The 16,296-nt window shown below is 38.7% G+C and overlaps 1 protein-coding gene across 1 annotated transcript in view; it reads left to right on the forward strand.

Annotated features, from left to right (window-relative positions):
• CPD (carboxypeptidase D) overlaps positions 1-16,296 on the forward strand; it is a 97,267-nt gene that overhangs the window by 69,688 nt on the left and 11,283 nt on the right. The window contains exons 14-19 of the mRNA XM_088477776.1: positions 5,325-5,460; positions 6,844-6,993; positions 7,389-7,484; positions 7,572-7,636; positions 8,964-9,095; positions 13,154-13,339. Of these exons, the coding sequence (XP_088333902.1) occupies positions 5,325-5,460; positions 6,844-6,993; positions 7,389-7,484; positions 7,572-7,636; positions 8,964-9,095; positions 13,154-13,339 (765 nt within the window). The remainder of the gene's footprint in view (positions 1-5,324; positions 5,461-6,843; positions 6,994-7,388; positions 7,485-7,571; positions 7,637-8,963; positions 9,096-13,153; positions 13,340-16,296) is intronic.

Consider the following 16,296-nt stretch of genomic DNA (forward strand, 5'->3'; position numbering starts at 1 on the left):
GACTGGTTGAAGCTGAACAGCGTATCAGCACAGCTGAAGACATGATTCTATCCTTGCAAAACTCTGATGACTCACATTCTTAACAGATTATGTTCTTCAAAAATTGATGATCTCGAAAATAGAGCAATAATCTCAGATTCATAGGCATCCCCGAATCTATTGCAGGTGCGATCTCTTAGATCTTATCAGTGTAGACATAATCCAGATTCTTAATGTTCCTACTAATTCAGGAACAGTATTAATTGAAAGAGCTCATCGCCTTGGCCCAGATCGAGGTCCTCACTATACCCAATCACATCCTCGCCCAGTTATCGCTAGATTCCTTAATTTCCGTGATGAAGAAAATATACTAATAGCATACAGGAAGAAACGTGCTCTTGAGGTATGTAACTTTAAATTGTTAATATTTCAGGATTTCTCTGCTCATGTGTATTGAAAAGAAAGGAATTCACCCCAATTTGCAACTATTTTTTCCATGGGAATATTAAATTTGCCCTTCTCTACCCTGCTAAATTGAGAGTATTCATAGAGGGAAAGCTTATGATGTTTGAAACGCCTGACCTGGCTCGAGCTCATTTTAATATTCCAGCACACTATTCTTCTACGAATCCACCTCCAAATGGTTGAAACTATGTTGTGTTTTCTTATTTGTTTTTGCTGTATTATGAGATTGCTGGTTTCTCAAAATTGTACTCCTTTATGTTGGAGTGGGACTCCAGTAACTCATACCAATTGTTCAAATGATTGCTGTATTAATGTTGCCACTTCTGGACAACACTATTTGTTTCTATCTAAAACCTATAAATTTCTGTACTTCTGGTCGTCTTTTTTTTTTTTTTTTTTTTTTTTACTTCCCTTTTTTTTTACTTTTCGGATCTGTCTGTGGCCCTTTTCCCTCTCCTCGCTGCAGCTAAGACTGCAAATATGTTGAGCTTGTCCTGATTGTTGGGACGGGACGAGCTTGCAATTAATTGGATGACCTACAAATTTTCCATTTTTAGAGTTGGAATAGGATGACGACCCATCCTAGGTACGCAAGAATAGTTGCTCAGGAGGCTTCCTCCTCTATCAAATTTCTATCATGGAATGTGGAAGGTTTGAACATTGCAGTCAAAAGACGTAAGGTTTTATCACACATTAAACAATACACCCCTGACATAGTTTTGTTACAGGAAACACATTGGTTAAGAGGACCACAAGCTACACTTAAAAGTGCCTGGATTCAGGAGTGTGCTTCTGCCTCTTTTGATAAAAAAAAGCGTGGAGTAGCCATATTATTCAGCAAACACCTTCAATACACGATTGATAAGGTGGTGGCATATAGGGAGGGCCGATTTCTTCTGATTACTCTAACGGTCCATGGTGAGAAAGTTAGTAGTATTAATCTTTACGCGCCTAATGCCCCAAATTTGACTTTCTTTAAGAAAATTTTAAATTTATTAATGAAAAATGATACTACAAATTTAATAATAGGGGGTGACTTTAACTGTCTCCATAACCCTTCTTTAGATCATTCGGCTGGTATATCAACCACATCTCAAAGCCATGTGAATGGTGTAAACTTCCTAAATACGTGACACAACATGGTTGGTTTGTGGAGACTGCATAATCCCTCTGGCAGAGATTTCTCATTCCACTCTCGAGTACACAACGTATTTACAAGAATTTATTATTTTCTAATCGCAGATTCTATATTCTCCAGAGTTAAAGATGCAACTATAGACTCTATCCTCATTTCTGATCACGCCCCTATACTTTTTAATTTGTCCTGCAATGACATCACATACTCATCACATATTTGGCGATTCCCCTCTTTTCTATCTCAAAACCATGATTTACAAGACTTTTTAAAAAACAAATGGAGAGAGTATGTAGATAACAATATAGAACACTGGGACGAGCCGGTCCTTTTTTGGGAGACCTCAAAGGCGGTGATGAGAGGTCATATAATCTCATATGTAGCTAGAAGTAATCGTGCACGCAGGGGAAAATTACAATCTTTGCGGAATAGCTTAAAAGAGGCCTACCATCAGTATCTCCAATTTACGACTGCTGGTAATAAAAGTCTATATCTTAAACATAAACAGGTTTTGGAGACTTTTTTGTTATAAGAAGCTCAAACTAGATTAGACTATACTAAAAATACTTATTTCCGTCAGGGTGGTAAATCCGGTAAAATCTTAGCATATATGGTAAAGCAACAAATTAAAAAGCAGTTCATAACAAAATTATTAGACACAGGAACCAATGTTAATGTAACCAACACAACTAATATATCTCGAATCTTCCATTCTTATTTTATGTCTATATATGCTGAGTCCCCTATAGATCCAATATTCTCAAACTCCTTTCTCAAAGAAGCAAAACTTCCTGAACTATCTGAAAAGCAAAGAGAGATTCTTAATGCCGAGATAGATGAGGATGTAATTCTACTTGCTATTAATAGCTTACAAATTAATAAATCACCGGGTCCAGATGGATTTAATGGAAACTTCTATAACATTTTAAAAGAAGTAATTATCCCCTCTCAAGAATATTTTTCAACAGATTCAAAAAGGAACAGTTCAATATCCTATGTTCAATTACGCATATACAATCTTGATATTAAAACCCAATAAAGACCCGACATCCGTTTCCTCTTACAAACCTTTTACCCTCCTCAATCAAGATTACAAGATATTAGCAAAAATTTTTGCAAGCCGCCTACAATCTATGCTTCCCTCTCTTCTATTGCCACATCAGACTGGCTTCACACATGGTAGACATATAGTCCAAAATGTCCGTTTAGCGGTGGCGGCCTTATACTCTTCAATTCACCGTCACTCACCAAATGTAATGTTAAGTTTAGATACCGAAAAGGCGTTTGATAAAGTTCTATGGCCTTGTCTATATATAATTTTACAGACTAGACAATTCGGTTCCTCCTTTATACACATGATCAAATATTTCTACATTTTCTCCTCATACAAAACTTTTGATTAATTGTTTGCTGGGAGATTCTATTGAAATGTATAGAGGAACGCGTCACCATTGTCCCCTATGCTGTTTAACTTGGCATTGGATCCACTGTTGCGAGTGTTACAGTTTTGGCCCCTTCTTAAAGGTATTCCTTTGGGACAAACAGAAGTCAAAGTTTCAGCTTTTGCTGATGATATGTTTTTTTTATTTCAAATCCATGTGACGGTTTGTTTCCCCTTCACTCAAAATTAGACTATTTTGGCAAATTTTCTGGTTTTACCATTAATTACTCTAAATCCACAATAATGGCCTTAAACAATTCCGTTACCAAAAATAGCTTAGATTTTGGCAGATTACAATGGACAGATACTGATATCCCATTCTTGGGTATTAGACTACCCAAAAATATTTACAATCTATATTCTCTCAATATCAAATATATTATAGACAAAGCTATTAAAGAATTGGAAGAATGGCAATACCTACAATTATCTTATCTAGGTACGGCAAACTTTATAAAAATGTTTACTTTCCCCAAATTATTATATCCTATACAGGTACTACCAATAGTATTTACTAAAGCGGATATTAAACGGATTGATGCGGCTTTTAGACAGTTTATATGGAAAAATAAGAGACCTCGCATGAGTCTACAATTCCTACAACGAGATAAATCGGAGGGGGGAATTAATTTTCCTAACATGGAAATATACAATGAAGCAGCGGTTTGTAGACAAATAAAAGACTGGATATCACACTCCAGTTTGTATTCTAATTACTCAATGGATAGATATTTTCTTGAAAATACTGAACTAATTAGTTTCTTACTCTAAAGAAGTATTAAATAATCCTCTTCTAATGTCGGTGTGGTCGGTTTGGCATACTGTTCGCAACAAGTGGAAACTAAATGCCTCTTACTCTTTGTTTCTTCCGCTACTGGGAATTGTAAACGTTCAGAATGGAATGGCTTCCTCTCCTTTTAATTTATGGGATTCTAACGGTTTAAATAAAATTTGCCACTTTACAAATCCAGATACATATCGAGTGCTTCCTTTTTCTCAAGCACATATTAAATTTACTTTTATACAAATTCATAATCTAGCCTTCATGCAGGCACAACATTATATATCTAAAGTAATTTCTTTTTTTATCTCCCATGGACTGGACAAATCTGTTAGACACGGCTCTTCAAACCCCAGAAAACTCCAAGGGAGCCATATCCTTAATTTATAAAATATTGAAAACTCCTTATTACTGCGGTTATTATGAAACTGGTATTACTCGCTGGCAGAAACACTTCCCGGATCTTAGCGAATCAAAAATTCTAAAGGCACTTCTATATTATAACATAATTCTTACAGCGATCACATACCAAGAAATGTTTTTTAAATTATTTTACAAGGGCTATGTATCACCATCTCGTAGGCATTTAATTGGTCTTTCTTCTTCTTCCAATTGCCCAAAATGCACTAGCACTGAAGCTTCTCCCTATCACTGTCTATGGGATTGTATTTCTATTAAAAGATTCCGGTACCAAATAAAACAATTTGCAATTTCAGAGTTAATAAATTATCTATCATTGGCCCCTGAATGGGCTATTTTTAGAATTTTAACAGATTCTAGGATTTCATAAGGGTGCCGAAAACTGCTCTTGATAATCTCGGCTGTAGCGAGGAAATGCATACTCCAGCAGTGGATACATTCTTTCCCCCCCCCCCCCCAAACCATACAAATGTTCAAAGAAAAACTTTTTAACACTTTTAAAATGGATTGGATGGAAACATCATTACACAAAGAACAACGAATAGAAAAATTCTTTGAAATTTGGGAATCCTTTATTGACTATTTGAGTATAACAATTAAACAACAAATTCATAACTGTTTCCGAAAAACTTGGTATGAAACTAGAGTGTTTTAAACCCCCTATTCAATATTGATTGCGAATTGTGGGGGAGGGCTGCCGATGATCCTTCCCCCTCCCCTTCCTCTCTTTCTTTACTTTCCTCTTTACTCTCTTTTCTTCTTTTTGTTCCCTTTTTCTATATTATTTAATTTAATCGCTGTTGATTAACAATAAATGACCTAAATATGTAATATTTCTCAAATACTATATGTTATGTATTTTATATGTCAACAAATGTTCTTGTATTAATATTCTAATGTTCTAACATGTATAACTAAAATGTTTGAAAACCCAAATAAAATCATATAAAAAAAAAAAAAGTTTTAGACTGAGAACAGCTTTAGAGTCAAAGATTGTCTAACTTCCAGTCCTGTCTTTATTATTTTTTATTATTATTGTTTTCTATTATTCTTGATATTTGATAGTTTAGGCATTTTTTTTTTACTTGGCTTTTATTTTTTAGCTAATTGACAGAACAAGAATCGTTATTGTGCCTTTGGTTAACCCAGATGGTCGAGAGAAAGCAACGGAGAAAGATTGTAACTCAAAGATGGGGCAAACCAATGCCAATGGCAAGGATCTGGACACCGACTTCATAAGTAAGAAGTTAATACAACTTTATTTATTTATTTCAAGCCTGGACCCTGACATATGATCTTCTGTTTTTGTTTCTTATGACTGGTGATCTCTCTCAGGAACTCCTTCTTTATGCACACAAACTTGAGCCTGTTAAGCATTGTGCACACTAAAGTATGTAATATTCAATACTTTTACAAGTCATTTTTTGATACTACACCTTAAGATGTTCTTGAAATATCGCCAAGCTTAAGATATCTGAAAAAGTTTTCCAAGGGTATGAGAAATAAACCTATTCACGTTTATACCCCTTTCAGAAATAAACCCTGGCTTTAACCTGGCTCGGACCCTGGACACCGAGCAAGGGTTGAAGCCGGGGTTTCAGTACTTACCCCCTTTCACACCAGGGTGATGGACCCTGGTTATTCCCAAGTCATTACCCTTCACACTGGACCCAGGTCTTCCAGTGACGCGGGTCTTCTGTCTAACAGTGGATTAAGCCCTTTAAGGCATGACCCAGGTCATGCCTATCAGACATAAGCCGAGGAACGGATACGGGTTGCAAGTACCGGGAATAACCCTGGTCGGTTGCAGGCCCGGAACTGTCAACCTATGTTACACCCTTTCAGACATAAGTAGGACCCGGGCCGTCTTGCTGTGCCCAGGCAAATTTCCGTGTTTTTGCTTACGCCTGAAAGGGGTATTCGTTTAGAATGAGTACTATTGGGGTGCTTTGTAGTGCATAATTGCATCTATAGGGTCTGATACAGAGTTGCAGAGTACATTGCTCAGGAGAGCATGCACGGAAATAAAAAAGTGACAGTTCACTCATATGTAGAGCTTGCACGCATCTTACTATGCGACTACATCTGTGTGTGTAGCCTATACACCTGGTCTGCTACTAGTCATCATCATCGGTGCGCACTTGCACCTGCCCTGTACTAGATTTAAACGATACATCTCCAAAGAGACTTATTTTCTCTTACACACCAGTCTGCTTGGGATCATTTTACATGAATGCTCTTGCTGAACCTTTCCTATGCGGGTGTGCCAATCTCATCCCAGCTCCGCCTCTATGGTTGTAACTTTTAGATGAGATTGAAATGCTTTTGACTCTGCAAAGTCCTTCTTTGCGTAGTAGGCTCATTCCCTGAGCGTGCTCTATCTGAATTCAAGCGAGATAAGGCTCTGCAAGCAGGCATACATGCACCCATACATCAGTCCCATAGTTAGTGAGACCTCTGTAAATAAACGTGACAGGCACTGTATGACTATAGACCCTCTCTACATCACTTATTATGTATGCAATGGTTATGTGGGGATGTTAGATATAAATGTAGCTCACATTCATTTACATCTATGATGGACTATAAGAGTCAATTACTGTTTTCTTGTTATTTTAATAGGTAACTCTTCTGGACCTGTTGGAGAGAGGGAGGAAGAGACTAATGTTATTATTAATGGTTTAATCTTAAAACAAGATTTCACACTTTCCGTAGTTTTAGACGGTGGTTCTCTGCTTGTCACGTACCCATATGATAACCCAGTGCACACAGGTGAGCGTGGTACGTGTATGTTGCCATAATGTGGATGATGCACACTTGATAATGGCATTCATTGTGATTTGTATTACTTTTTCATGACCTTATACGTCATTTTACAGCAAATTAATAGATTTTAAATCTGGTATATTTATATAAATGTTACCACATAGATTACCATTAGGTGACGAGCTTTAAATTCTCTTGACCATTCTTGAAATCCTTGTTTTTTAACTTTCCCATTTAGTAGTTTTACATCTTGGTTTTGTTATGGAGTTTAGACCACTTGTTCTCAAATGGTTTCTCAGTTTCACCTATTAGAGCTGATCTATAGAGCAGAACACTATTTTATAATAATAGCTAGTAATCTATAAAATGTGATGACCACTAATACATTTATCATTCCACAGTGGAGAACAAAGACACTCTGAAACACTTGGCCTCTGTCTATGCAAATAACCATCCCACAATTCATCTGGGACACCCAGGATGCCCAAACAAGTCAGGTCAGTGTAAATGAGGGCTGTGTTGAACGCTTGCTGGCATCGGCACTATGACACTGTGATACAAGTGTAATCTGTTTATCCCACTAGATGAGAATATTTCAGGAGGAGTGATCTGTGGTGCTGAGTGGAGAGGGCATCAAGGCAGCATGAAGGTAATTTTCTGCACCGTGCTTCAACGGTTCATGAATTGGGTGTGTGTGTGTGTGTGTGTGTGTGTGTGTGTGTGTGTGTGTGTGATTACTCAGCTCAATCTTATGCTGGCTCATACAGTGTGAGGGGAAGGAGAGAGTGGATAAAAAGCTCTTTTTATATAGTTAACAAACTTTTAGCTATAAAGCACTGCCATTACACAGCACTGTACATTGATGTGATTGTGACACAAATGTAATACCGTAAAGCAAATATAAGAATCCTAGGTAAAAGCTATGGGGAATCCTTGTTAAGGGTAAGGTAGCCAAATGACCATTTCCACTGGTAACTACTTGCATGTGTACAGGTGGTATGGTTGGATTAAAGAGGGACTGAGTGAGGCAGTGACACACCTTAGCTAGTCATTGTAGAGCTCTGGCAACCATAACTATTTTCATCATTTATCTTCACTGAACCTCCTCTCATGTCTTTTCCTAGAGAAGCTGTCTGTCGTGCTACACATGCACTCTTGTGGCTATCTGCCAGTCTGGAGTAGTCTCAGCTGCCCCCTCCCATACTGTTATGCTTACACTAACCCCCCACCACCATTTCTCTTCTGTCCCGCCATCTCATCTGTGTGCGCTGTGGGAGCTGGGGCGCGCTCCGTGCATGTTAAGTGTGATATATACACATTGTTGCCAATTAGGTCATCACGCAAATGTGATGACCTCATTTTTTCTTTTATCAGGATACAATTTTATAATTATAGATTTGTTAGGATGGAACCTCTATATTGTATTACTCTCTTGCAATGAAGAAACCTTCATCTGATAGGCTTGCAGTTTTCCAGATAACAAATGCTTTGTAACGGTTACACATTGGTTGAACCACTTTCAGCACCGTTATTAATGATGTTACAATGAGTAAAGTGGACAGACTATCCTTTGCCATTCAAAGTTTTGAAAAGCTGTGGAATGTATTGCTGTTTGCGATTGAGGGAGAGGTAATGCTCCTCCAACTGTCACTCTTCAACATCTTTACCGGGGTAGGATGAGGGAAGAGTGAACTATTAATAATGCAAATCTGAGCAATGTCTGTCTATTCTGCCAGAGGTGATTGCGAGCTGAGGAGAGAGAGGTGACCTAGTCCTGTCAGGCTTATCCGCACAGCGTAATATACAAGTCTGGTGATTGCAAGCTTAGGTTGCTGGCCTTGTGACTGAAGAGTCTTAGATGCTTAGTAGAGAAAAGGTTAATACTTCATATATAACTATTTAATTTTGTGCTTTCTGGCCTTTTGGGATTGGCAATAATAACTGGTGTTTTGGGTTTTTTCCCCCTTATTTTACAGGATTTCAGTGTAATTCATGGTCACTGCCCAGAGATAACAGTCTACACTAGTTGCTGCTTCTTCCCCAGTGCTGGGCAGCTAAAGTCCCTCTGGACTGACAACAAAAAGCCACTTCTGGCCATGCTGGTAGAGGTAAGGATGGGGAGCTGAACCTAAAGCCGTGCATTCATAGATTTCATCTCACAGGCTCATTACTGTGTTTGAAAATGAAATCAGAATCTTAAATTAGTTATTTCTATGATTATTTTCATGCAGTTGGTTCTCCCACAAAAATGAGCACTAATCCTTGTAGTTTACTATACAGATCCACTTTATAGAGGTATTTACTTTATCGTCTTTATTTTATTAGTGTATTCCTAGTAATTCAACTCTCCTATAAGTGGGACCTTGCAACATTATTGTTAGGATACTTGTGCTTAAATCCCATATTTGCTTTACAGCATTCTATTGAATTCTGAGGTGTCCATGGGGCCAGGAACTGTTATTGGGGTTCCCAGCCTGAGTGCTCAGTCCCTGGTGCAAAAGACACACACTCCCGATGATGAGCAGCCGCTGCTGCTGTGTCTTGATCCCGCCCCTGATACTACACATTATTGAAATTTGAATGTTTTTCAACTTTGAATGCTTATAAAAACAGTTTAACTTCAGTGCAATGATTCATATATCAAATGAAAGGAAATGTAATGCACAATAAACAGAGGTCAAACATTTGCATTACAAGGGAAGTTATGCTACTTTCAGTCAGACTAAGAAGCACAGATGTGTGAGATTCAAGAAGCAGATTGTAGTAACCGCTACTACCAGCCAATCAGAATCGTCGTTCTGAGGACCAATGAGCTGTCGTTTATGAGCAGGTGCAAGGTCATGTTCAAAGGTGGGAAAGGTCAGTTTGGCTGTTTAATTTTGCAGAATAAAGTTGGTTACTGAAGTGCAATTACGGTTGGATGTTTATTATGAATTCATTTGCGTCAGGGACAGATGGGTGTCATCTGCGGCCATTAGCAGTGAACTGAGTGCAACTGGTGTTTTTGTCAGTGCGAGAACGGTACAGAGAAGACTGACGGAGGTTGGCCTAAAAAGGTAGGATTCCCTGAAAAAAGCCATTGCTGAATAAAAAGCAGCTGCAGAAACGAATACAGTGGGCAAAAGAACACATTGCATGGACAGAAGGTCAGTGGAAACAAGTGATATGGAGTGACGAAACTAAGATATCGATATTTGGTAGTGATGGGAGAAAATATGTGAGACGTCGCATCGGGGAAGAGGTACATCCAGATTTTATTCAAGCGACAACAAAGAATCCTACAAGTGTTATGATCTGGGCATGTATGACAGCAGATGCTTTAGGCCGCCTTTATGTCATAGATGGCACACTGAACAGCAGAAAGTACATTGACACCATCCTACAACCAAAACTTCTACCTTCTATCAGGGATCTTTTTCCAGATAATGCCCCATTTTTTCCAGCAGGATTCAGCTCCCTGCCACACTGCACGGATATGCAAACAGTGGTTCACGGAGAATGACATACAGGTGCTGGGATGGCCAGGAAATAGCCCAGACCTGAACCCCATAGAACATTTGTGGTTCAGTTTGGAAAAACTGGTACATCTGAGGCGTCCATCCAATAAAAGACAATTAATTGAGGCTATAATTGTCTCATGGCACCACATAATAAAGAAGGAAGAGCTCCAAACATTGGTTGGCTCAATGCCACGTCGCTGTGCTGCTGTCTTGAAAAATAAAGGATACCCAACGAAATACTGATAGGACAGTAACATCATAAGTACACTGGGATTTTCACCCTAAGTGTTGTTTTCACTGCATAACTTCACTTGTAATGCAAATATTTGACCTCTGTTAATTGTGTTGAATTCAGCATTAAATTTACTTTCATTTGATATATGAATCATTGCACTGTATGAAGTGTAACAGTTTTTCCAAGCATTTTAAGATGAAAAACATTCAAATTTCAAAAAGTGTCCACAATTTTGGCCACCACTGACTCTGAACTTGTATACATAGTGCCATTATGCAGCGGCCATATACATAGTGCCATTATGCAGCGGCCATATACATAGTGCCATTATGCAGCGGCCATATACATAGTGCCATTATGCAGCGGCCATATACATAGTGCCATTAGGCAGCGGCCATATACATAGTGCCATTAGGCAGCGGCCATATACATAGTGCCATTAGGCAGCGGCCATATACATAGTGCCATTAGGCAGCGGCCATATACATAGTGCCATTAGGCAGCGGCCATATACATAGTGCCATTAGGCAGCGGCCATATACATAGTGCCATTAGGCAGCGGCCATATACATAGTGCCATTAGGCAGCGGCCATATACATAGTGCCATTAGGCAGCGGCCATATACATAGTGCCATTAGGCAGCGGCCATATACATAGTGCCATTAGGCAGCGGCCGCGGCTTTTTTTCCAAGCTGCTTTGTATACAGACTTAGTCGCACACAAATATACAAGTATGCTTTTAGTATCTATTTGCATAATTTAATTTGTTCTTTGTTCTTTTTTTTTAAAAAGGGAAGACTGATGTTTTTTTTACTTTAACTTGATTAGTACAATATTTTTTTGAGTTCATATTTTAATTGTATTTTTAATAGCAAATGCGACTTTTGCATCTATTACCTGTCAAGCCACTGTTCTGTCGTACACCAAAGACATATATTTCTATTTTATTCTAAAATAAACTCGGCCCATATACAGATGTAGCGTTCACTCTAGGTGCAGGGTGCTGATCATTGAGGAGGGCATATTTACATTTTGAAGGACACAATTTTAGATGTGATTTATCGCTACTGTAGCTGAGTGAACACTACAGATGCGTCCTCAAACAACTAGCCTCAATACGCCATGCGGTGCAAGATGCCTGGTGCCAGTGAGCTTGTGCTGAGCATCTTGTTTGCTTGTTCACTGACACTGCATCTTAGTAAACAGTTGTGACACACCGCTTCATGAGACTGCACTGATTCATTAGATATGTGACACACCGCTTCATGAGACTGCACTGATTCATTAGATATGTGACACTTGTATATTTGTGTGCGACTAAGTCTGTATACGAAGCAGCTTGGAGAAAAAGCCGCGGCCGCTGCATAATGGCACTATGTATACAAGTTCAGAGTCAGTCACACACAGATATACAAGTGTCACACACATTAATCAGTGCAGTCAGGTGAAGCAGTTTGTTGCATCCGTTTACAAGTAACACACTTTTTCGGGGGGAAAAGACGCCAAAAAGGTGCTTGGTGTAAGCAGAGTCACACGGGACCTGGCTCCACTGATGCAATGATGTAAGGGGAACATCTGTGCTACTGCTCTATCCTGGTATACATTTGCTGCATATTTTACCCTTTCATAGCTGGACACATGTTAAGATGCATTCAGCATACTGGGCAAAATGTCTCCTTGTTTTCTACTTCTGGTGTACTATATATCTGCGTTTTTTGTTTGCTTGATTGTTTATGGGAAATGCATCCAACTCTACATGAGCCTCATTGGTGCTAAATCTAAATCACATGCCTCAGATATTTATTATATTAGTTTATTATTTAGTGCTATGGGTTAATTTACCAAAATCCAAGGGTGACCGGAGAAGAGAAATGGAACTAGAGCAGGCAGTCATTGGAAAATAGAACATGTAATAGTATAGGTGGATTTAGCCTTTCCATCAATAAGTGATAGGAACTGAATACAGCCAGATCTGCTTCTCTTCTCTTTGACAGTTGAGCTTTCTGCAGAAGTCTAAGCAGGCGAGTGTGTGTGGTCTCTGTATTATGTATCTGTTCTATATCCTATCATGCTACTCGTAATAGGGATGTTAGCTTGTCAGTTGTTTCTGATATATTATGGCATTTTCTTTCTTTTCTTCCTTTCTTTTCTTTCTTCCTTCCTTTCTTTTCTCAGCTGCATAGAATATTTCTCATTCTATATGCAGAATTGAATTCTCAGTTTCTGTTCATTTTTTTGTACTTAAAATGCAAAGCCTATCTAAACTAAAATAATATTGCGACGTGCTAACATAGATTAGCAGATATACAAAGCAACTAGCCTTACGGCATTGTTTCCTGGAGATTGTATTGTAATGCAGGCATCTTAGACAATATAGTGTTTAGCGATATAAAAAGTGTCTTTTGTGTCATAACACTTTTGTGGTTCTAGGTACATAAGGGCGTACATGGCATTGTAAAGGATGAGAAAGGAAAACCTGTTCCTAAAGCAACAATTATATTTAACGAAGGAGTAAAAGTCTACACCAAAGAGGGAGGATACTTCCATGTTCTGCTAGCACCAGGGTTCCATAACATTAATGCCATCGCAGAGGGATACCAGCAGCAGCATACCCAGGTATTGCTTTCTCTTTATTGGTAACTTTATCATGTGCTTAAAGGTTGCTCCTTGGGTCAGCCTGGGATGAAACACAAACCACTCCAACCCACATTCATGTTTGTCTCCAGAGTCATAACAGCATTTTCTTATTTAGTTGGCTCTATTATGCACCTGGCAGCTTGCAATTGTATCTAGCTAGATGTACTGCTGCAAACTAAGTACATTTGCAGGGAAGTTGTCTGGGGGGGAGTTGAGGATCACATTTGAGCAAAATGTTTGCTGGCTAGACCAATAAACATAGGGGTGAATTCAGTTAGGTGCAAGCTGGGTCCTGCAGGCTGTTTTTCATGGTGAACTCACACTGCAAATTACATTTGCAATTCAATTCCAAACTCACATTGATGTTTCAGAGGAAATTCATGTTTTTCTTGTGCACCCCCCTAAGCAGGAGAAAATGTAGGGAAAATTGTAATTTTAAGGTTATAAATGTCGGGGGACAGTGCAGAACATCTGTTACACCCCTCCCAATGAATAACCACCCACTTGAGAGGTTTAACTAGTGTAATTTGGCCTATAAATACATGTCTGTTATCTGGTGAATTTCTCTATAAAGCTTATTAATGGCTTAAATGATGGGAAAGGAGTTTACGTATTGGATATGAGAGGCAAAGTGTTTCTTCCAACTCTACAAACTTATATAAAAACACTGAAACATTGCTATATAGACATTTTCTCTATCCCAAAATGCTGGAAGGACTTTAATTTGATGTAAAACACATGCTTGCTATCATTTTGTTATCATTACTAAAAAGCGCACAAATCAGCCATTTGACACCTATTAAGGAACCTCCAGTACTCTCTTTATGGCCACTAACGGCCTTCTATGTGGTTCTCAAAGACATAACATCTAATGGTGAATATTGCTGCTTACTATATAGGAGGAAGTGCTAAATCCACTAAGCCATATAAGGAACATTAGAGGTGGATGTTTTTAAACATTATTTGAATTTTGTATTCATATGTCCTTTTTGCACAATATTATTTTGGGTTGAAATAGATCGCAATAAAAATACCTTTAATGACAACACCGTCTATATGAGATTATTTTTTTATATGTTTTCAGCCAGCGCTGGATCTTGTTTGTCTTTGTGATATTATAGAGGACTCACTATCCTCTTACCAGCTGCTGCTGACAGCGCACCTGAACCTACTCTGTACATACTTTCTATGTGGTTCTGCTGTTGTGGATTTTTTTGGGGGGTCCAGGGTGGTTTCCCCACTTTCTCTTGCACTTCTCCCAGGTTGCTTGTTGTAGAAAAGTCGCACACCCTCACCGAGAGTACAGTGTATTGACATTTCTAATTGAATCTCGCATTTCTCAGGTGCACACATTTGAGCAATTTATGTGAGTTTTATTAAATAAACTCCCTTTTACAAATTTGCTCCTAATTGAATAGACCCCATAGGCTCCTCTGGCCTGTGTCAGAGATGCTATCAAGCTGGACCTACTTAATCCTGTATGGGACAAAGAGAAAAACAATAGTGGTAAAAGCTGCCACACAATGATTCCAACATGTTTAAAATTGATGGTGGGGTTTGTAAATTGTGCTAATGACTTTTAGAAGTGGATGTTTTGTTGGCACCTCCTACCTTTTTCTGTGTACTGTTAGTGTGTCAGGCATACAAATAGATTATTTCTCCTTCATCCATACCAGAACACTAGAACCATTGGGTATAGAGATATGTGCAGGAGATTGTCAATGAAGTCAGAGTTCTTTCCCCCTTATTTCCCCTAGCCAGGAGAACATCATTTTCCTATAGGTTCCCTGGGAGTAGGGTGATTTTTAGTGATGCTGCCTATGGCAGCCATGCATTAATCATTTATTATTCTTTTTTTTTCTTTCATTCTTTTGAGCGTCTTATCCCTGCAGTAACAGCCTTGCGGCTGTCAGGCGCTGAGGTATCTCTTACTGGAGAGTATTAGACAAGTATGTCAAGGTTAAGCAATTGGTTCATCTTTGGAGTTGATTTTAGAATTCTGTACTGCTAAAGCTGGTCAAGCTTCATAGCTCTGCTCTGGTCCAGATATGAGTGGAATCTCTCTGACTTTTCCTTTCAGGTGAAATGTGAGGTAGCAGACAGTTCATACAGAACAATCTTCATTGTTTGAGGAAGAGTTCTACAAAAGACATGGAATTGATGGCATTGTGGGGGTTGGACATCAAACTGTCAGACACATGATTCTGTTTCCTAAAGTTCCTTTGTTTAAAAGTCAAATTAAAGGGCGTGTTTCTTTTCCTCCTTACCCTCAGATAAATTGCAAGGTTGTCAAATACAATAACCATAGGGTTTCTCAGAGGATCCAATGTGTGATCGAAGGTGCTTCTCTGTAATGCTGGCCATACACGTTAAGATTTTCTTTCCAACCATCCAACTAGTTGGTTGGTTGGAATGAAAATCTGGTAACGTATGGGAGTAACTGATGATCAGCAATTTGCTCCTAAATGCCATAAAATAGATTAAAATGGTCGTTCAGACAAGTTTGAACAAACTGTTTAGAGCAAACATTTAACAAACAACAGTTTTTGTCCATTTTCCTGCATTTGGGAGCAAATTGCTGATTGTCATTTGCTTTCATACGTTACCAGATTTTCATTCCAACCAACCAACTAGTTGGATGGTTGGACAGAAAATCTTACCATGTATGGCCAGCATAATACAAACAGTGGATCAGAGACGCCGCCGATTGGCGTCTGTTCAAATCCGGCATTTTAATATTTCTGCACCACTGAGTACAAAGTCGCGGCTACGACGGGATTAGCGTCCACCTCTGAATAAGGCCCATATGCCCTAGCAAAAGGTTTAGTGTTAATTGACCAAACCTATGTTTAGATTAATTATTCCAGGTGGTATGCAGCTTTCTAAGGATGTGTCAAGGAAAAAAGACTGTTATGTCTTAAATCCGATTGTGTTTA

Source organism: Taudactylus pleione, unplaced genomic scaffold (assembly GCF_031769625.1).
Source record: "Taudactylus pleione unplaced genomic scaffold, aTauple2 ptg000203l, whole genome shotgun sequence".
Taxonomy (NCBI): Eukaryota; Metazoa; Chordata; class Amphibia; order Anura; family Myobatrachidae; genus Taudactylus; species Taudactylus pleione.